Source organism: Entelurus aequoreus, linkage group LG03 (genome assembly GCF_033978785.1).
Source record: "Entelurus aequoreus isolate RoL-2023_Sb linkage group LG03, RoL_Eaeq_v1.1, whole genome shotgun sequence".
NCBI lineage: Eukaryota > Metazoa > Chordata > Actinopteri > Syngnathiformes > Syngnathidae > Entelurus > Entelurus aequoreus.
The window spans coordinates 83694783-83715618 of NC_084733.1; the positions used below are offsets into that span (position 1 = coordinate 83694783).

The window sequence follows — 20836 nt, forward strand, 5'->3', positions numbered from 1 at the left end:
TTCACCCCCTGGGAGGTGAGGGGAGCAGTGGGCAGCAGCGGTGCCGCGCCTGAGAAACATTTTTGGTGATTTAACCCCCAATTCCAACCCTTGATGCTGAGTGCCATGCAGGGAGGTAATGTGTCCCATTAGTATAGTCTTTGGTATGACTCGGCCGGGGTTGGAACTCACGACCTACCGATCTCAGGGCGGACACTCTTAACCCAGGGGTAGGGAACCTATGGCTCTAGAGCCAAATGTGGCTCTTTTGATGACTGCATCTGGCTCTCAGATAAATCTTGGCTGACATTGCTTAACACGATAAGTAATGAATAATTTTGCTGGTAATCACAATGTTAAAAATAACGTTCAAAATATAAAACATTGTCATGCATTTTAATCCATCCATCCGTTTTCTACCACACCTGTTCAGGAAGTCGCATTTATGGTAAGAAGTATTTTATTTATTATTAGTTAACTTCAAAATAACAATGTTATTAAAAATAATAAGAATAATATTATAAATGTTGGTCTTACTTAAAAATGCACACATTTAGTTGTATTCAGTGTTAAAAAATATTTTATGGCTCTCATGGAAATACATTTTAAAATATTTGGCTTACATGGCTCTCTTAGCCTAAAAGGTTCCCGACCCCTGCTCTAACCACTAGTCCACTGAGTAGGTTAAATAAATAAATTCATGAATTTTTTTACTTTGCTTCTTATAACTTTCAGAAAGACAATTTTAGAGAAAAAATACAACCTTAAAAATGATTCTAGGATCTTTAAAACACATTTTTAAATGTACATGTACAACTATTATTTAGATCATTTAATTGCATGTTTGTGTCACCATGGTTCATGTTTACTTCAAAACTGAAAAAAAAAGAAAAAAGAATTGCCTTTTCTGTACCTTTTAAATTCCTTCTTCTTCTTTCCTGACAATTTAAATCAATGTTCAAGTACATTTATTTTTTTTTATTGTAAAGAATAATACATTTTTTAAAATTTAATTCTTCATTTTAGCTTCTGTTTTTTCGACGAAGAATATTTGTGAAATATTTCTTCAAACTTATGATTAAAATTCAAAAAAATTATTCTGGCAAATCTAGAAAATCTGTAGAATCAAATTTAAATCTTATTTCAAAGTCTTTTGAATTTCTTTTAAAATGTTTGTTCTGGAAAATCTAGAAGAAATAATGTTTTGTCTTTGTTAGAAATAGAGCTTAGTCCATCCATCCATCCATCCATTTTCTACCGCTTATTCCCTCTGGGGTCGAGGGGGCGCTGGAGCCTATCTCAGCTACAATAGGGCGGAAGGCGGGGTACACCCTGGACAAGTCGCCACCTCATCGCTTGGTCCAATTTGTTATATATTCTAACAAAGTGTAGATTTGATTTTAACCTATTTAAAACATGTCATCAAAATTCTGAAATTAATCTTAATCAGGAAAAATTACTAATGATGTTCCATAAATTATTTTTTTAATTTTTTCAAAAAGATTCGAATTAGCTAGTTTTTCTCTTCTTTTTTTCGGTTGAATTTTGAATTTTAAAGAGTCGAAATTGAAGATAAACTGTGTTTCAAAATTTAATAGTCATTTTTTTCGTGTTTTCTCCTCTTTTAAACCGTTCAATTAAGTGTAAATGTCATTAATTATTATTAATAACATGGAGTTAAAGGTAAATTGAGCCAATTGGCTATTTCTGGCAATTTATTTAAGTGTGCATCAAACTGGTAGCCCTTCGCATTAATCAGTACCCAAGAAGTAGCTCTTGGTTTCAAAAAGGTTGGTGACCCCTGCACTATTGTATTTCTTACCTTCTTGAGACCTGAGAAAACTGCCTACCTCTTCAGGACCACCCTTTCTAGTAATAATATAGTTGTGATGAAAAGTTTGCATACACTTGTAAAGAACATAGTGTCATGGCTGTCTTGAGTTTCCAATAATTTCCACAACTCTTTATTTTTTTGTGATAGAGTGATTGGAGCACATACTTGTTGGTCACAAAAAAAAAACATTCATGAAGTTTGGTTGTTTTTATGAATTTATTACGGGCCTTCTGAAAATGTTGTCAGGTTCAAAACCTTGATGACATCTATTAAACAGACAAGAAGCAAGGAATTAAACAGAGACAGAATTCAATTGACCGTATTTTTCGGAGTATAAGTCGCTCCGGCCGAAAATGCATAATAAAGAAGGAAAAAAACATATATAAGTCTCACTGGAGTATAAGTCGCATTTTTGGGGGAAATTTATTTGATAAAACCCAACACCAAGAATAGACATTTGAAAGGCAATTTAAAATAAATAAAGAATAGTGAACAACAGGGTGAATAAGTGTACGTTATATGAGGCATAAATAACCAACTGAGAACGTGCCTGGTATGTTAACGTAACACATTATGGTAAGAGTCATTCAAATAACTATAACATATAGAACATGCTATACGTTTACCAAACAATCTGTCACTCCTAATCGCTAAATCCCATGAAATCTTATACGTCTAGTCTCTTACGTGAATGAGCTAAATAATATTATTTGATATTTTACGGTAATGTGTTATTAATTTCACACATAAGTCACTCCTGAGTATAAGTCGCACCCCCGGCCAAACTATGAAAAAAACTGCAACTTATAGTCCGAAAAATACGGTAGCTCATTGAGGAGAAACGTCTGGGCTGTACTCTTTGTACTGTCTTCCACCACGCTCTGACAAGAGAATTCTGCGCCGCCTCGTTTATTTGGACTTTTCCCTGATTACATAGCATCAGCTGTTTCTCAAGGGAGGGGGGTCGTAAACAGCCGTCGCCCTTGGTCACAAAACAGTTAAAAGAGAAGATGCCTGGAGCTTGCGTCAGGTCCTGCTTCCTCTCCGCTTTGTAGGTCTCGGGTCAAGACAAGATCTTCCTGTGGATTACAACAGATCAAAGAAACCGACACCTTCATGTCGCTTCCCGTCGTACATAGTGGAGTTTACAAGCCTGTTGCTTGGTAATATCAAAGACAGCTTTTGTCCACTCGCCGGGAACTCCTGGAAACACAAAGTTTTGTGATAACTTAGATACAATTATTCTGACAAATGTGAGCAAATGTGCTGGGTCAAAAGTATACATACAGCAATGTTAATATTTGCTTACATGTCCCTTGGCGAGTTTCACTGCAATAAGGCGCTTTTGGTAGCCATCCACAAGCTTCTGCTTGCATTTTTGACCACTCCTCTTGACGAAATTGGTGCAGTTCAGCTAAATGTGTTGGTTTTCTGACATGGACTTGTTTCTTCAGCATTGTCCACACGTTTAAGTCAGGACTTTGGGAAGGCCATTCTAAAACTTTAATTATAGCCTGATTTAGCCATTCTTTTACCCCTTTTGACGTGTGTTTGGGGTCATTGTCCTGTTGGAACACCCAACTGCGCCAAGACCCAACCTCCGGGCTGATGAGTTTAGGTTGTCCTGAAGAATTTGGAGGTAATCCTCCTTTTTCATTGTCCCATTTACTCTCTGTAAAGCACCAGTTCCATTCAGGCCCAGAGCAATAATACTACCACCACCATGCTTGGATGGCAGCATATGTTGCTCCAAAACCTGTATGTACCTTTCAGCATTAATGGTGCCTTCACAGATGTGTAAGTTACCCATGCCTTGGCCACTAATACACCCCCATACCATCACAGATGCTGGCTTTTCCACTTTGCGCCTAGAACAATCCGGATGGTTCTTTTCCTCTTTTGTTCTGGAAGACACAACGTCCACAGTTTCTTACACTTTGCATCAGTCCATCTTAAATGGGTGTTGTTGATATATGGCTTTGGCTTTGCATAGTAGAGTTTTAACTTGCACTCACAGATGTAGCGACAAACTGTAGTTACTGACCGTGTTTTTTGAAGTGTTCCTGAGCCCATGTGGTGATATCCTTTACACACTGATGTCGTTTTTTTCATGCAGTACCGCCTGAGGGATCCAAGGTCATGGGCATTCAATGTTACGTGCAGCGATTTCTCCAGATTCTCTGAACCTTTTGATGATATTACAGACCTTTTTAGATGTGAAATCCCTAAATTCCTTGCAATAGCTTATTGAGAAATGTTGTTCTTAAACTGTTCGACAATTTGCTCACGCATTTGTTCACAAAGTGGTGACCCTCGCCCCATCCTTGTTTGTGAATGACTGAGCATTTCATGGAAGCTGCTTTAATACCCAATCATGGCACCCACCTGTTCCCAATTAGACCGTTCACCAGTGGAATGCTCCAAATAAGTGTTTGGTGAGCATTCCTCAACTTTCTCAGTCTTTTTTGCCACTTGTGCCAGCTTTTTTGAAACATGTTGCAGGCATCACATTCCAAATGAGCGAATATTCGCAAAAAATAACAAAGTTTTCCAGTTGTAACGTTACATATCTTGTCTTTGCAGTCTATTCAATTGAATATAAGTTGAAAAAGATTTGCAAATCATTGTATTCTGTTTTTATTTACCATTTACACAACGTGACAACTTCACTTATTTTGGGTTTTGTATAAAACGATCTTGCCTTCCTTCATACTTCCTCCAAACGAGACATTTGGAATTTGCACAATTAATTTTTTTTTTCCCCCAAGTGTGATGTCAGCGTATTATCCATAAGTAGAAATGTACCCAAAGTGCTTTGCGCCAGTCTTCCATCGACTGGCTCGTACATGCACATGCGTCCTCCTGCCGTTGCCATTTCTAATACGAAGTAGCATACAGTTCTAACTTATATCTGTCGGTAGACTCGCTATGGAAGCACTAAAAACTACAACATGGCTGCCGGGGAGAAGACGCTGTTGAAGTGGAGGCACGTAAAACATCATCTATGCAACATGTTGGGCAAAGAAGCACCATGACATGTTATGTAGACCTTTTTTGAGCCAAGGCACATTTTTTGCGTTGAAAAAATGCGGAGGCACACCACCAGCAGAAATCATTAAAAACGAAACTCAGTTGAGAGTAAAAAGTTGTTGTCGCAATTGTTGGATATGACTTTAAACCATAACCAAGCATCACTGTAGCTCTTGTCTCAAAAGTAGGTGTACTGTCACCACCTGTCACATCACCCCCTGACTTATTTGGACTTTTTTGCTCTTTTCCTGTGTGTAGTGTTTTACTTCTTGTCTTACGTTTCAGACGACCTCTTTTTGAACCTCCTTTTTCCACTGTTTTACGAACCTCTTTTTGAACTGTTTTACGGACCTCTTTGAACTGTTTTACGGACCTCTTTAAACTGTTTTACAGACCTCTTTTTGAACTGTTTTACGGACCTCTTTGAACTGTTTTACGAACCTCTTTTTGAACTGTTTTACGGACCTCTTTGAACTGTTTTACGGACCTCTTTAAACTGTTTTACAGACCTCTTTTTGAACTGTTTTACGGACCCCTTTGAACTGTTTTACGGACCTCTTTTTGAACTGTTTTACGGACCTCTTTTTGAACTGTTTTATGGACCTCTTTTTGAACTGTTTTACGGACCTCTTTTTGAACTGTTTTACGGACCTCTTTTTGAACTGTTTTACGGACCTCGTTTTGAACTGTTTTACAGACCTCTTTGAACTGTTTTACGGACCTTGTTTTGAAGTGTTTTACAGACCTCTTTGAACTGTTTTACGGACCTCGTTTTGAACTGTTTTACAGACCTCTTTGAACTGTTTTACGGACCTCGTTTTGAAGTGTTTTACAGACCTCTTTGAACTGTTTTACGGACCTCTTTTTGAACCGTTTTACAGACCTCTTTTTGAACCGTTTTACAGACCTCTTTTTGAACCGTTTTACAGACCTCTTTTTGAACCATTTTACAGACCTCTTTTTGAACTGTTTTACGGACCTCTTTTTGAACTGTTTTACGGACCTCTTTTTGAACTGTTTTACGGACCTCTTTGAACTGTTTTACGGACCTCTTTTTGAACTGTTTTACGGACCTCTTTTTGAACTGTTTTACGGACCTCTTTTTGAACCGTTTTACAGACCTCTTTTTGAACTGTTTTACGGACCTTTTTGAACTGTTTTACGGACCTCTTCTTGAACTGTTTTACGGACCTCTTTTTGAACTGTTTTACGGACCTCTTTTTGGACTGTTTTACGGACCTCTTTTTGAACTCTTTTACGGATGTCTTTTTGAACTCTTTTACAGACCTCTTTTTGAACTGTTTTACGGACCTTTTTGAACTGTTTTACGGACCTCTTCTTGAACTGTTTTACGGACCTCTTCTTGAACTGTTTTACGGACCTCTTTTTGAACGGTTTTACGGACCTCTTTTTGGACTGTTTTACGGACCTCTTTTTGAACTGTTATACAGACCTCTTTTTTGTTTTTTTTCCCCAAGTGTGATGTCAGCGTATTATCCATAAGTAGAAATGTACCCAAAGTGCTTTGCGCCAGTCTTCCATCGACTGGCTCGTACATGCACATGCGTCCTCCGCCGTTGCCATTTCTAATACAAAGTAGCGTACAGTTCTAAATTATATCTGTCGGTAGACTCGCTATGGAAGCACTAAAAACTACAACATGGCTGCCGGGGAGAAGACGCTGTTGAAGTGGAGGCACGTAAAACATCATCTACGCAACATGTTGGGCAAAGAAGCACCATGACATGTTATGTAGACCTTTTTTGAGCCAAGGCACATTTTTTGCGTTGAAAAAATGCGGAGGCACACCACCAGCAGAAATCATTAAAAACGAAACTCAGTTGAGAGTAAAAAGTTGTTGTCGCAATTGTTGGATATGACTTTAAACCATAACCAAGCATCACTGTAGCTCTTGTCTCAAAAGTAGGTGTACTGTCACCACCTGTCACATCACCCCCTGACTTATTTGGACTTTTTTGCTCTTTTCCTGTGTGTAGTGTTTTACTTCTTGTCTTACGTTTCAGACGACCTCTTTTTGAACCTCCTTTTTCCACTGTTTTACGAACCTCTTTTTGAACTGTTTTACGGACCTCTTTGAACTGTTTTACGGACCTCTTTAAACTGTTTTACAGACCTCTTTTTGAACTGTTTTACGGACCTCTTTGAACTGTTTTACGAACCTCTTTTTGAACTGTTTTACGGACCTCTTTGAACTGTTTTACGGACCTCTTTAAACTGTTTTACAGACCTCTTTTTGAACTGTTTTACGGACCCCTTTGAACTGTTTTACGGACCTCTTTTTGAACTGTTTTACGGACCTCTTTTTGAACTGTTTTATGGACCTCTTTTTGAACTGTTTTACGGACCTCTTTTTGAACTGTTTTACGGACCTCTTTTTGAACTGTTTTACGGACCTCGTTTTGAACTGTTTTACAGACCTCTTTGAACTGTTTTACGGACCTTGTTTTGAAGTGTTTTACAGACCTCTTTGAACTGTTTTACGGACCTCGTTTTGAACTGTTTTACAGACCTCTTTGAACTGTTTTACGGACCTCGTTTTGAAGTGTTTTACAGACCTCTTTGAACTGTTTTACGGACCTCTTTTTGAACCGTTTTACAGACCTCTTTTTGAACCGTTTTACAGACCTCTTTTTGAACCGTTTTACAGACCTCTTTTTGAACCATTTTACAGACCTCTTTTTGAACTGTTTTACGGACCTCTTTTTGAACTGTTTTACGGACCTCTTTTTGAACTGTTTTACGGACCTCTTTGAACTGTTTTACGGACCTCTTTTTGAACTGTTTTACGGACCTCTTTTTGAACTGTTTTACGGACCTCTTTTTGAACCGTTTTACAGACCTCTTTTTGAACTGTTTTACGGACCTTTTTGAACTGTTTTACGGACCTCTTCTTGAACTGTTTTACGGACCTCTTTTTGAACTGTTTTACGGACCTCTTTTTGGACTGTTTTACGGACCTCTTTTTGAACTCTTTTACGGATGTCTTTTTGAACTCTTTTACAGACCTCTTTTTGAACTGTTTTACGGACCTTTTTGAACTGTTTTACGGACCTCTTCTTGAACTGTTTTACGGACCTCTTCTTGAACTGTTTTACGGACCTCTTTTTGAACGGTTTTACGGACCTCTTTTTGGACTGTTTTACGGACCTCTTTTTGAACTGTTATACAGACCTCTTTTTTGTTTTTTTTCCCCAAGTGTGATGTCAGCGTATTATCCATAAGTAGAAATGTACCCAAAGTGCTTTGCGCCAGTCTTCCATCGACTGGCTCGTACATGCACATGCGTCCTCCGCCGTTGCCATTTCTAATACAAAGTAGCGTACAGTTCTAAATTATATCTGTCGGTAGACTCGCTATGGAAGCACTAAAAACTACAACATGGCTGCCGGGGAGAAGACGCTGTTGAAGTGGAGGCACGTAAAACATCATCTACGCAACATGTTGGGCAAAGAAGCACCATGACATGTTATGTAGACCTTTTTTGAGCCAAGGCACATTTTTTGCGTTGAAAAAATGCGGAGGCACACCACCAGCAGAAATCATTAAAAACGAAACTCAGTTGACAGTAAAAAGTTGTTGTCGCAATTGTTGGATATGACTTTAAACCATAACCAAGCATCACTGTAGCTCTTGTCTCAAAGTAGGTGTACTGTCACCACCTGTCACATCACCCCCTGACTTATTTGGACTTTTTTGCTCTTTTCCTGTGTGTAGTGTTTTACTTCTTGTCTTACGTTTCAGACGACCTCTTTTTGAACCTCCTTTTCCCACTGTTTTACGAACCTCTTTTTGAACTGTTTTACGGACCTCTTTGAACTGTTTTACGGACCTCTTTGAACTGTTTTACGGACCTCTTTGAACTGTTTTACAGACCTCTTTTTGAACTGTTTTACGGACCCCTTTGAACTGTTTTACGGACCTCTTTTTGAACTGTTTTACGGACCTCTTTTTGAACTGTTTTACGGACCTCTTTTTGAACTGTTTTACGGACCTCGTTTTGAACTGTTTTACGGACCTCGTTTTGAACTGTTTTACAGACCTCTTTGAACTGTTTTACGGACCTCGTTTTGAAGTGTTTTACAGACCTCTGAACTGTTTTACGGACCTCTTTTTGAACCGTTTTACAGACCTCTTTTTGAACCGTTTTACGGACCGCTTTTTGAACCGTTTTACGGACCTCTTTTTGAACCGTTTTACGGACCTCTTTTTGAACTGTTTTACGGACCTCTTTTTGAACTGTTTTACGGACCTCTTTTTGAACTGTTTTACGGACCTCTTTGAACTGTTTTACGGACCTCTTTTTGAACTGTTTTACGGACCTCTTTGAACTGTTTTACGGACCTCTTTGAACCGTTTTACGGACCTCTTTTTGAACCGTTTTACAGACCTCTTTTTGAGCTGTTTTACGGACCTTTTTGAGCTGTTTTACGGACCTTTTTGAACTGTTTTACGGACCTCTTCTTGAACTGTTTTACGGACCTCTTTTTGAACTGTTTTACGGACCTCTTTTTGGACTGTTTTACGGACCTCTTTTTGAACTCTTTTACGGATGTCTTTTTGAACTCTTTTACAGACCTCTTTTTGAACTGTTATACAGACCTCTTTTTTGTTTTTTTTCCCCAAGTGTGATGTCAGCGTATTATCCATAAGTAGAAATGTACCCAAAGTGCTTTGCGCCAGTCTTCCATCGACTGGCTCGTACATGCACATGCGTCCTCCGCCGTTGCCATTTCTAATACAAAGTAGCGTACAGTTCTAACTTATATCTGTCGGTAGACTTGCTATGGAAGCATTAAAAACTACAACATGGCTGCCGGGGAGAAGACGCTGTTGAAGTGGAGGCACGTAAAACATCATCTACGCAACATGTTGGGCAAAGAAGCACCATGACATGTTATGTAGACCTTTTTTGAGCCAAGGCACATTTTTTGCGTTGAAAAAATGCGGAGGCACACCACCAGCAGAAATCATTAAAAACGAAACTCAGTTGATAGTAAAAAGTTGTTGTCGCAATTGTTGGATATGACTTTAAACCATAACCAAGCATGACTATAGCTCTTGTCTCAAAGTAGGTGTACTGTCACCACCTGTCACATCACCCCCTGACTTATTTGGATTTTTTTGCTCTTTTCCTGTGTGTAGTGTTTTACTTCTTGTCTTACGCTCCTATTTTTAGAAAGGAGATTAAAGACAACGCATCCCAGCTACAACTGGGTTCTATTAACACAGATACGACTGTATATACGACGGATACCGCCCTCCAAAATAGTCTCTCTCTCTTCGATGAAATAACATTTAGAGGAATTGTTAAGGCGTGTAAGTGGGATAAAACATGTTTACTTGACCCACTTCCTGGGAAACTTATCAAGGAGCTTTTTGTAATATTAAGTCCAACCGTGCTAAATATTATTAACTTATCACTTTCCTCCGGCACTGTTCCCCTAGCATTGAAAAAAGCGGTTATTCATCCTCTACTCAAAAGACCTAACCTCGATCCTGACCTCATGGTGAACTACCTTCCGTTTATTTCGAAAATCCTGGAAAAGATTGTTGCACAGCAGCTAAATGAACACTTAGTGTCTAACAATCTCTGTGAACCCTTTCAATCCGGTTTCAGGGCAAATCACTCTACAGAGACCAGTGTTTCCCATAAACTGCCAAGATACCTGTGGCGGTGGGGGCGTGGCTATGGGCGTGGTCACCATGACATCATCGAGTAATTTGCATAATGTACTACAATGATATGATTTTCTCTAAAAAGGCTCAAAAATTGTATACTTACTAATTAATAATAACAGTTTAGTTTTAAACGTCCATCCATCCATTTTACAATATAATTACAACACTTTATGTACATATTTATATACAGATTTGAACAATAAGTTATTCACTGAAATATATTTATTAATTGTGGTTCTTACAAAAAAATATATCTTATAAAATATAAAAGCTAAAATGTCTCTTAAAGCTCTGCCCCTTTAATTAGTGCATACTAAATAATTTAACTTTAGCCTACTACTACAACCATATTATTTACCAGCAACATAAAGTGAAACAGAGGCAGAGGTGTCCTGCCACAGTCAGTAACAAATAAACAGAAAACAGTAGTGGTCAAATACAAATAAGGCAACAAGAGAAGTATCCTACACTTCTCTTTTGTAAAGTAAATCTGAACAGCCGATATGGGCATCTACATCAACTATATGATTTGCTTGAGAAGCTGGACAGGACAAAAAAATAAATAAATAAAATAAAAATAAATTTGTGGCGGATGTTATTCTTTCGTGGCGGGCCGCCACAAATAAATGAATGTGTGGGAAACACTGGAGACAGCCCTCGCAAAAATGACTAATGGTCTATTGCTAACGATGGATTCTGTTGCGTCATCTATGTTGCTGCTTCTTGATCTTAGCGCTGCTTTCGATACCGTCGATCATAATATTTTATTAGAGCGTATCAAAACACGTATTGGTATGTCAGACTTAGCCTTGTCTTGGTTTAACTCTTATCTTACTGACAGGATGCAGTGCGTCTCCCATAACAATGTGACCTCGGACTATGTCAAGGTAACGTGCGGAGTTCCCCAGGGTTCAGTTCTTGGCCTTGCACTGTGTAGTATTTACATGCTGCCGCTAGGCGGCGACATACGCAAATACGGTTTTAGCTTTCACTGTTATGCTGATGACACCCAACTCTACACACCCCTAAAGCTGACCAACACGCCGGATTGTAGTCAGCTGGAGGCGTGTCTTAATGAAATGAAACAATGGATGTCCGCTTACTTCTTGCAACTCAACGCCAAGACAGCGGAAATGCTGATTACCGGTCCTGCTCCAAGGCTGCCCTTGTCACCGGTTCTGTTCATAACCTTTATGTACAGAATTTCTAGGCGCAGTCAGGGCGTTGAGGGGATCCGGTTTGGTGGCTGCAGGATTAGATCTCTGCTTTTTGCAGACGATGTGGTCCTGATGGCTTCATCTGGCCAGGATCTTCAGCTCTCACTGGATCGGTTCGCAGCCGAGTGTGAAGCGACTGGGATGAGAATCAGCACCTCCAAGTCCGAGTCCACGGTTCTCGCCCGGGAAAGGGTGGAGTGCCTGTCACGTTCAAACACTGATGACATCTATTAAACAAGACGACATCTATTAAACAAGACAAGAAGCAAAGAATCAAACAGAGACAGAATTCAATTTGGCTCAGTGAGGAGAAACGTGTACATCTTGTCAGAATAATTCTATCTAAATCATCACAATACTTTGTGTTGAAATGAGTTCCTGGCAAGAAGACAAAAGCTGTCTTTGGAAGCTACCAAGAAGAAGGCTTGTAGAACTCCACTGTGTAAGGGGGAAGCAACATGAAGGTGTTCTGTTTTCTTTCATGTATTGTAATCAACACAAAGATATTGTTTTAACCCCACAAAGCGGAGAGAAGGCAGGATCTGCCCAAGTTCCAGACGACCTCTTTTTGAACCTCCTTTTTCCACTGTTTTACAAACCTCTTTTTGAACTGTTTTACGGACCTCTTTGAACTGTCTTACAGACCTCTTTTTGAACTGTTTTACGGACCTCTTTGAACTGTTTTACGGACCTCTTTTTGAACTGTTTTACGGACCTCTTTGAACTGTTTTACGGACCTCTTTGAACTGTTTTACGGACCTCTTTTTGAACTGTTTTACGGACCTCTTTGAACTGTTTTACGGACCTCTTTGAACTGTTTTACGGACCTCTTTGAACTGTTTTACGGACCTCTTTGAACTGTTTTACGGACCTCTTTTTGAACTGTTATATTGACCTCTTTTTGAACTGTTTTACGGACCTCTTTGAACTGTTCTACGGACCTCTTTTTGAACTGTTTTACGGACCTCTTTGAACTGTTTTACGGACCTCTTTGAACTGTTTTACGGACCTCTTTTTGAACTGTTTTACGGACCTCTTTGAACTGTTTTACGGACCTCTTTGAACTGTTTTACGGACCTCTTTGAACTGTTTTACGGACCTCTTTTTGAACTGTTATATGGACCTCTTTTTGAACTGTTTTACGGACCTCTTTGAACTGTTTTACGGACCTCTTTGAACTGTTTTACGGACCTCTTTTTGAACTGTTATATGGACCTCTTTTTGAACTGTTATATGGACCTCTTTTTGAACTGTTTTACGGACCTCTTTTTGAACTGTTTTACGGACCTCTTTTTGAACTGTTTTACGGACCTCGTTTTGAACTGTTTTACGGACCGTTTTGAACTGTTTTACGGACCTCTTTGAACTGTTTTACGGACCTCTTTTTGAACTGTTTTACGGACCTATTTGAACCGTTTTACAGACCTCTTTTTGAACCGTTTTACGGACCTTTTTGAACCGTTTTACGGACCTCTTTTTGAACTGTTTTACGGACCTCTTTTTGAACTGTTTTACGGACCTCTTTTTGAACTGTTCTACGGACCTCTGAACTGTTTTTTACGGACCTCTTTTTGAACTGTTTTACGGACCTCTTTGAACTGTTTTACGGACCTCGTTTTGAACTGTTTTACGGACCTCTTTGAACTGTTTTACGGACCTCGTTTGAACTGTTTTACGGACCTATTTGAACCGTTTTACAGACCTCTTTTTGAACCGTTTTACGGACCTTTTTGAACCGTTTTACGGACCTCTTTTTGAACTGTTTTACGGACCTCTTTTTGAACTGTTTTACGGACCTCTTTTTGAACCGTTTTACAGACCTCTTTTTGAACTGTTTTACGGACCTTTTTGAACTGTTTTACGGACCTTTTTGAACTGTGTTACGGACCTCTTCTTGAACTGTTTTACGGACCTCTTTTTGAACTGTTTTACGGACCTCTTTTTGAACTGTTTTACGGACCTCGTTTTGAACTGTTTTACGGACCTCGTTTTGAACTGTTTTACGGGCCGTTTTGAACTGTTTTACGGACCTCTTTGAACTGTTTTACGGACCTCTTTTTGAACTGTTTTACGGACCTATTTGAACCGTTTTACAGACCTCTTTTTGAACCGTTTTACGGACCTTTTTGAACCGTTTTACGGACCTTTTTGAACCGTTTTACGGACCTCTTTTTGAACTGTTTTACGGACCTCTTTTTGAACTGTTTTACGGACCTCTTTTTGAACTGTTCTACGGACCTCTGAACTGTTTTTTACGGACCTCTTTTTGAACTGTTTTACGGACCTCTTTGAACTGTTTTACGGACCTCGTTTTGAACTGTTTTACGGACCTCTTTGAACTGTTTTACGGACCTATTTGAACCGTTTTACAGACCTCTTTTTGAACCGTTTTACGGACCTTTTTGAACCGTTTTACGGACCTCTTTTTGAACTGTTTTACGGACCTCTTTTTGAACTGTTTTACGGACCTCTTTTTGAACCGTTTTACAGACCTCTTTTTGAACTGTTTTACGGACCTTTTTGAACTGTTTTACGGACCTTTTTGAACTGTGTTACGGACCTCTTCTTGAACTGTTTTACGGACCTCTTTTTGAACTGTTTTACGGACCTCTTTTTGAACTGTTTTACGGACCTCTTTTTGAACTGTTTTACGGACCTCTGAACTGTTTTACGGACCTCTTTGAACTGTTTTACGGACCTTTTTGAACTGTTTTACGGACCTCTGAACTGTTTTACGGACTTCTTTTTGAACTGTTTTACGGACCTCTTTTTGAACTGTTTTACGGATGTCTTTTTGAACCGATCTTTTCTGTGAACTGTATACGACCTTTTCTGTGAACTGCTTACGACCCTCGTCCTTTAGAAAGAGCTATGGTCATGTGGTCAGGGAAGGTCCAAATAAAAGAAGGAGGCGTGCAGTCTTTTGGCAGAACGTAATGACACTGTCCAAGGGTACAGATGTACACGTTTCTCCTCACTGAACCACGTTGAATTTCGTCCCTGTTTGATTCTTTGCTTCTTGTCTTGTTTAATAGCTGTCATCAGTGTTAACCAGGTTAGCCCTAAGAGGTGCTTTCACCCGTCTTAAACCCAAAAGTGATGTTTTGAAAAAGACTGTTATGTATAGGGCAATCACTTACTGGAATCGACTTCCACAATATCTGGTATCAATCACCAGCAGAGTGGGTTTTAAGAATAGACTAAGAGGAGAAGTATTGCGGAAAGAGATTATTCTAGATTGTACCTAATGTCATGACTGTTTTTATTGACTATTTTATTGATTATGGGACAAGCAGTAGAAAATGGTGGATGGAACTTTTTTCGTCACTTACTGTTTGTCTTTGGTACACTAATGTATATATTTTAGGCCATTGGTTCTTTGTTTTATTTTTTTTTTGCAAAAATATATATATATCCATTTTTATATTGCTCTTTTTATCTTTGGTATGAACAATATTATGTAAACTCGAAGTTATTATTATTTTTTTGGTTCTTTGTTGTTGCTATTTTTGTATTACAACATTTTATTATTTGATCATGTTGTACTGCATTTTAATCTTTTGTTTTGTGATTGTGTGATGTTTTTTGCCTGGACCCCAGGAAGAATAGTCTCCACTGCGGTGTAGACTAATGGGGATCCTTAATAAACTAAACTAAACTAAACCTGACACATCTGTACCCTTGTACAGTGTCATTACACTCTGCCAAAAGATTGTACGCCTCCTCTTTTATTTGGACTTTCCCTGATGACATGGCAACAGCTGTTTATAAAGGGGCCGGGGGTCGTAAACAGCCATCGCCTTTGATTACAAAACAGTTAAAAAGAAAAGGTCGGTTCAAAGAAAAGGTCTTAAAAGTGGTGCCTGGAACTTGGGCAGATCCTGCTTTCTCTCCGCTTTGTAGTTCTCGGCTCAAAACAAAATCTTTCTGTTGATTTACGATATATCAAAGAAACGGAACACCTTCATGTTGCTTCCCATCCTACACAGTGGACTTTTACAAGCCTTCTTCTTGGTAGGATCAAAGACAGCTTTTGTCTTCTCGCCGGGAACTCATTGAAACACAAAGTTTTGTGATAACTTCGATACAATTATTCTGACAGCGCCATCTCCGGGTTGGGGAGGAGACTCTGCCCCGAGTGGAGGAGTTCAAGTACCTCGGAGTCTTGTTCACGAGTGAGGGAAGAGTGGATCGTGAGATCGGTGCGGCGTCTTCAGTAATGTTCGGCTTCAGGTTTTCCGCATTCACGCGCAATTTTCCTGTTTTTATGAATTTTGCGAATATTTATAAACACATTTTAGGGTATTGTGTGTAGAATTTTGAAGGACAAAAACTTATTTTCCCCATATTAAAATAAGGCTGTGACATAAGAAAATGTACACATCGACTTGTCAATCCAAAGTCGCCGTTATCTTTAGTGTACCTAATCAATTGTCCACTGAGTGCGTGTCCTTTGCCTTCCAGTTCCAGGAGGGCGTGTGGACGCTCAGCACGGGCGTGTGCGACGGTCTGATGACTATGGACGTGATGCTGTGCACCGCCTCCATCTTCAACCTGTGCGCCATCAGCGTGGACAGGTGAGTGGAAGCCCAAGAGCATCGTGGGTAATAGGGTATCGTTGACTGCTGTAAAAAGAAGTTAAACGCTGATAAAAGGGCGGCCCAAGAGCATCGTGGGTAATAGGGTATCGTTGACTGCTGTAAAAAGAAGTTAAACGCTGATAAAAGGGCGTTTAATGTGGCGTGGAGTAAGTTAATTAGCAACCGGCGGTTCTTGTTAGCCTTACGTCAGCCCCCCCACCCGGGACAAGACAAAGAGCTGCAGTGTTTTGACGTCAAGAAGCCAGCGTGGGCCAACAACAACAGCTGCAGTGAGGACTGGCAGCGCGCTCGTTAGTGGCGCCCAATGAGATTAAGCCATGCTAGACGACCTCGCTCCGGGCTCAAAAGCACAGAAAAGCGCCTCAAATGTGATGCACTTCCTCCGCAAAATAAGATTACATCACAGGCTAATGTGGTCGCCGCGAGACATGACTTCATTCATCAGCCTGATCAAGGTAGTCGTTATTTCATCAACGCGGTTGTTTCATGCACACACTTATTGAACAAACATTATTTCACGAACGTAGTTGGTTTTTTTATGAATATAGTTTTGGTTTGATTGTATTTAATTAATGAACCTAGTATTTATTTTTTTTAAACTAGTTTTTATTTAACAAACTCAGTTTTGGTTTAATGAACGTAGGTTTTGTTTAGTGAATATTTATATTGAATTTAGTTTGTATTTAATGAACCTGGTTTGGTTTTAATGAACGTAGTTTTTTATTAATTTAGTTTTTATTTAATAAAACCTAGTTTAGAAAATTAGTTTTTATTTAATGAACATTGTTTTTGATAAACAGTTTTTAATTGACTTTTTATTTGATGAACCTACTTTTTTATTTAATTATCAAAAATTTTATTTAAAAAGCATAGTTTTTATTTAATAAACGGTTTTATTTAATAAACATAGTTTTTATTCAACAGTTTTTTTTCTAAACAGTTTTGTTGAAGTAATTTAGTTTTATTTGATTAACATCGTTTTTATTAGTTTTTATTAGTTTTTATTTAATAAACAGTTTTTATTTAATAAGCATAGTTTTTATTTAATAAACTGTTTTTAATAAGCATAGTTTTTATTTTGTAAACAGTTTTGTTGAAGTAATTTAGTTTTATTTGATGAACATCGTTTTATTAAACAGTTTTTATTTAATAAACAGATGTATTTAATAAACATAGTTTTTATTTATTAAACAGTTTTTATTTAATAAACAGTTGTTTTTATTAAACATAGTTTTTATTTAATAAACAGTTGTATTTAATAAACATAGTTTTTATTTATTAAACAGTTTTTATTTAATAAACAGTTGTATTTAATAAACATAGTTTTTAATTAATAAACAGTTGTTTTTATTAAACATAGTTTTTATTTAATAAACAGTTGTATTTAATAAACATAGTTTTTATTTATTAAACAGTTTTTATTTAATAAACAGTTGTTTTTAATAAACATAGTTTTTAATTAACAGTTGTTTTTATTAAACATAGTTTTTATTTAATAAACAGTTGTTTTTATTAAACATAGTTTTTATTTAATAAACAGTTGTATTTAATAAACATAGTTTTTAATTGATAAACAGTTGTTTTTATTAAACATAGTTTTTATTTAATAAACAGTTGTATTTAATAAACAGTTTTTATTTATTAAACAGTTTTTATTTAATAAACAGTTGTTTTTATTAAACATAGTTTTTATTTAATAAACAGTTGTATTTAATAAACACAGTTTTTAATTAACAGTTGTTTTTATTAAACATAGTTTTTATTTAATAAACAGTTGTATTTAATAAACATAGTTTTTATTTATTAAACAGTTTTTATTTAATAAACAGTTTTTATTAAACAGTTTTTATTTAATAAACAGTTGTATTTAATAAACACAGTTTTTAATTAATAAACAGTTGTTTTTATTAAACATAGTTTTTATTTAATAAACAGTTGTATTTAATAAACATAGTTTTTATTTATTAAACAGTTTTTATTTATTAAACAGTTGTTTTTATTAAACATAGTTTTTATTTAATAAACAGTTGTTTTTATAAACATAGTTTTTATTTAATAAACAGTTGTATTTAATAAACAGTTGTTTTTATTAAACAGTTTTTATTTAATAAACAGTTGTATTTAATAAACAGTTTTTATTTATTAAACAGTTTTTATTTAATAAACAGTTGTTTTTATTAAACATAGTTTTTATTTAATAAACAGTTGTATTTAATAAACATAGTTTTTAATTAACAGTTGTTTTTATTAAACATAGTTTTTATTTAATAAACAGTTGTATTTAATAAACATAGTTTTTATTTATTAAACAGTTTTTATTTAATAAACAGTTTTTATTAAACAGTTGTATTTAATAAACATAGTTTTTATTTAATAAACAGTTGTATTTAATAAACATAGTTTTTATTTATTAAACAGTTTTTATTTAATAAACAGTTGTTTTTATTAAAGTTTTTATTTAATAAACCGTTGTATTTAATAAACATAGTTTTTATTTAATAAGCATAGTTTTTAATTTAATAAACAGTTGTTTTTATTAAATATAGTTTTTATTTAATAAACAGTTTATTAGATTAAAACTATGCTTCTTAAATACAACAGTTTTTAATAAGCATAGTTTTTATTTAATAAACAGTTTAGTTGTAGTAATGTAGTTTATTTAATGAACATCATTTTTATTTAATGAATATAGTTTCTATTTAATTTAGTTTGTATTTAATGAACCTAGTTATGTTTTAAAGTACGTTGTCGTGATTAGTGAACATCGTTTTTAAATACATTCTTTTTTATTTAATGAATGAGGCTCAGGTAAAAGGCTGAGCAGGTGTGGTGTGGTTGCTGCAGGTAAAAGGTGAGCAGGTGTGGTGTGGTTGCAGGTTCATCGCCGTGCTGATCCCCCTCAACTACAACAGGAAGCACGTGGACCTGCGCCAGGCCGTGCTGCTGTCGGCCACGTGGATCCTGGCGTTGGCGGTGGCCTCGCCCGTCATGTTCGGCATCAACCAGGTGGCGGGCCGCGACCCCGGCGAGTGCAAGCTGGAGAACGACGACTACGTGTTGTACTCGTCCGTGTGCTCCTTCTTCATCCCGTGTCCCATCATGCTCCTGCTCTACTGCGGAATGTTCCGCGGACTCCGGCGCTGGGAGGAAGCCCGCAAGGCCAAGCTGAGGAGCAGCATCCAGGCCTGCCGCAAGCTGCAGGAGGCCGCCGCCTCCTTGCCGCCGCTGCCCCCGCCCCTCCCCCCCGTCATCCAGCGGGAACCCGCCGACACGCCGGACGAACTCTCCCCCTTGTCGTCCGCCGAGAGACCTTTACCCCCCGCCGGGCGCAGGGATGGCGACGTGGCCACCGTCAGCTTGGCGGACATCAACTTCAAGTGCGAGCCTCGCAGCAGGAAGGCAGCCAAGATCAACAGCAGGGAGAGGAAGGCCATGAAGGTCCTGCCTGTGGTCGTAGGTGAGAACACCTGCTTCATAAACACTTTTATGTACTAAACACAATACCAGGGAAGTTGGCACGTTGTGTAAATGGTAAATACAAACAAAATACAATGATTTAGTCATCCTTTTCAACTTATATTCAATTGAATAGACTGCAAAGACAAGATATTTCATGTTCACACTGAGAAACTTCTTTTTTTTTGTTGTAAATAATCATTAACTTAGAATTTAATGGCAGCAACACATTGCTAAAAAGTTGTCACAAGGGCATGTTTACCACTGTGTTACATGGCCTTTCCTTTTAACAACACTCAGTAAACGTTTTGGTCTCCGTTGTGCTATTTTAGGCTTCATAATGCGCCACACATTTTCAATGGGAGACAGGTCTGGACTACAGGCAGGCCAGTCTAGTACCCGCACTCTTTTACTTGGCATCGTCTTGCTGAAATAAGCAGGGGCGTCCATATGTCGCTCCAAAACCTGCATGTACCTTTCAGCATTAAAGTTAAAGTACCATTGGTAGTCACACACACACACTAGGTGTGGCGAAATTATTCTCTGCATTTGACCCATCACCCTTGTTCACCCCCTGGGAGGTGAGGGGAGCAGTGAGCAGCAGCAGCGGTGGCCGCGCCCGGGAATCATTTTTGGTGATTTAACCCCCCGATTCCAACCCTTGATGCTGAGTGCCAAGCAGGGAGGTAATGGGTCCCATTTTTATAGTCTTTGGTATGACTCGGCCGGGGTTTGAACTCACGACCTACCCATCTCAGGGCGGACACTCTAACCACTAGGCCACTGAGCAGGTTAATTAATGGTGCCTTCCCATACCATCACAGATGCTGGCTTTTCAACTTTGCGCCTAGAACAATCCAGATGGTTATTTTCCTCTTTGGTCCAGTTTCTAAAAGCAATTTAAAATGTGGACTCGTCAGACCACAGAACACTTTCCCACTTTGCATGAGTCCATCTTAGATGAGCTCGGGCCCAGCGAAGATGGCAGCGTTTCTGGGTGTTGTTGATAAATGGCTTTG

General features: G+C 38.0%; 1 protein-coding gene across 1 annotated transcript in view; it reads left to right on the top strand.

Moving 5' to 3' along the window:
* LOC133646993 (D(4) dopamine receptor-like) overlaps positions 1 to 20836 on the top strand; it is a 30934-nt gene that overhangs the window by 7257 nt on the left and 2841 nt on the right. Inside the window, exons 2-3 of the mRNA XM_062043002.1 lie at positions 16225 to 16337; positions 19238 to 19818. Coding sequence (XP_061898986.1) covers positions 16225 to 16337; positions 19238 to 19818 — 694 coding nt within the window. The remainder of the gene's footprint in view (positions 1 to 16224; positions 16338 to 19237; positions 19819 to 20836) is intronic.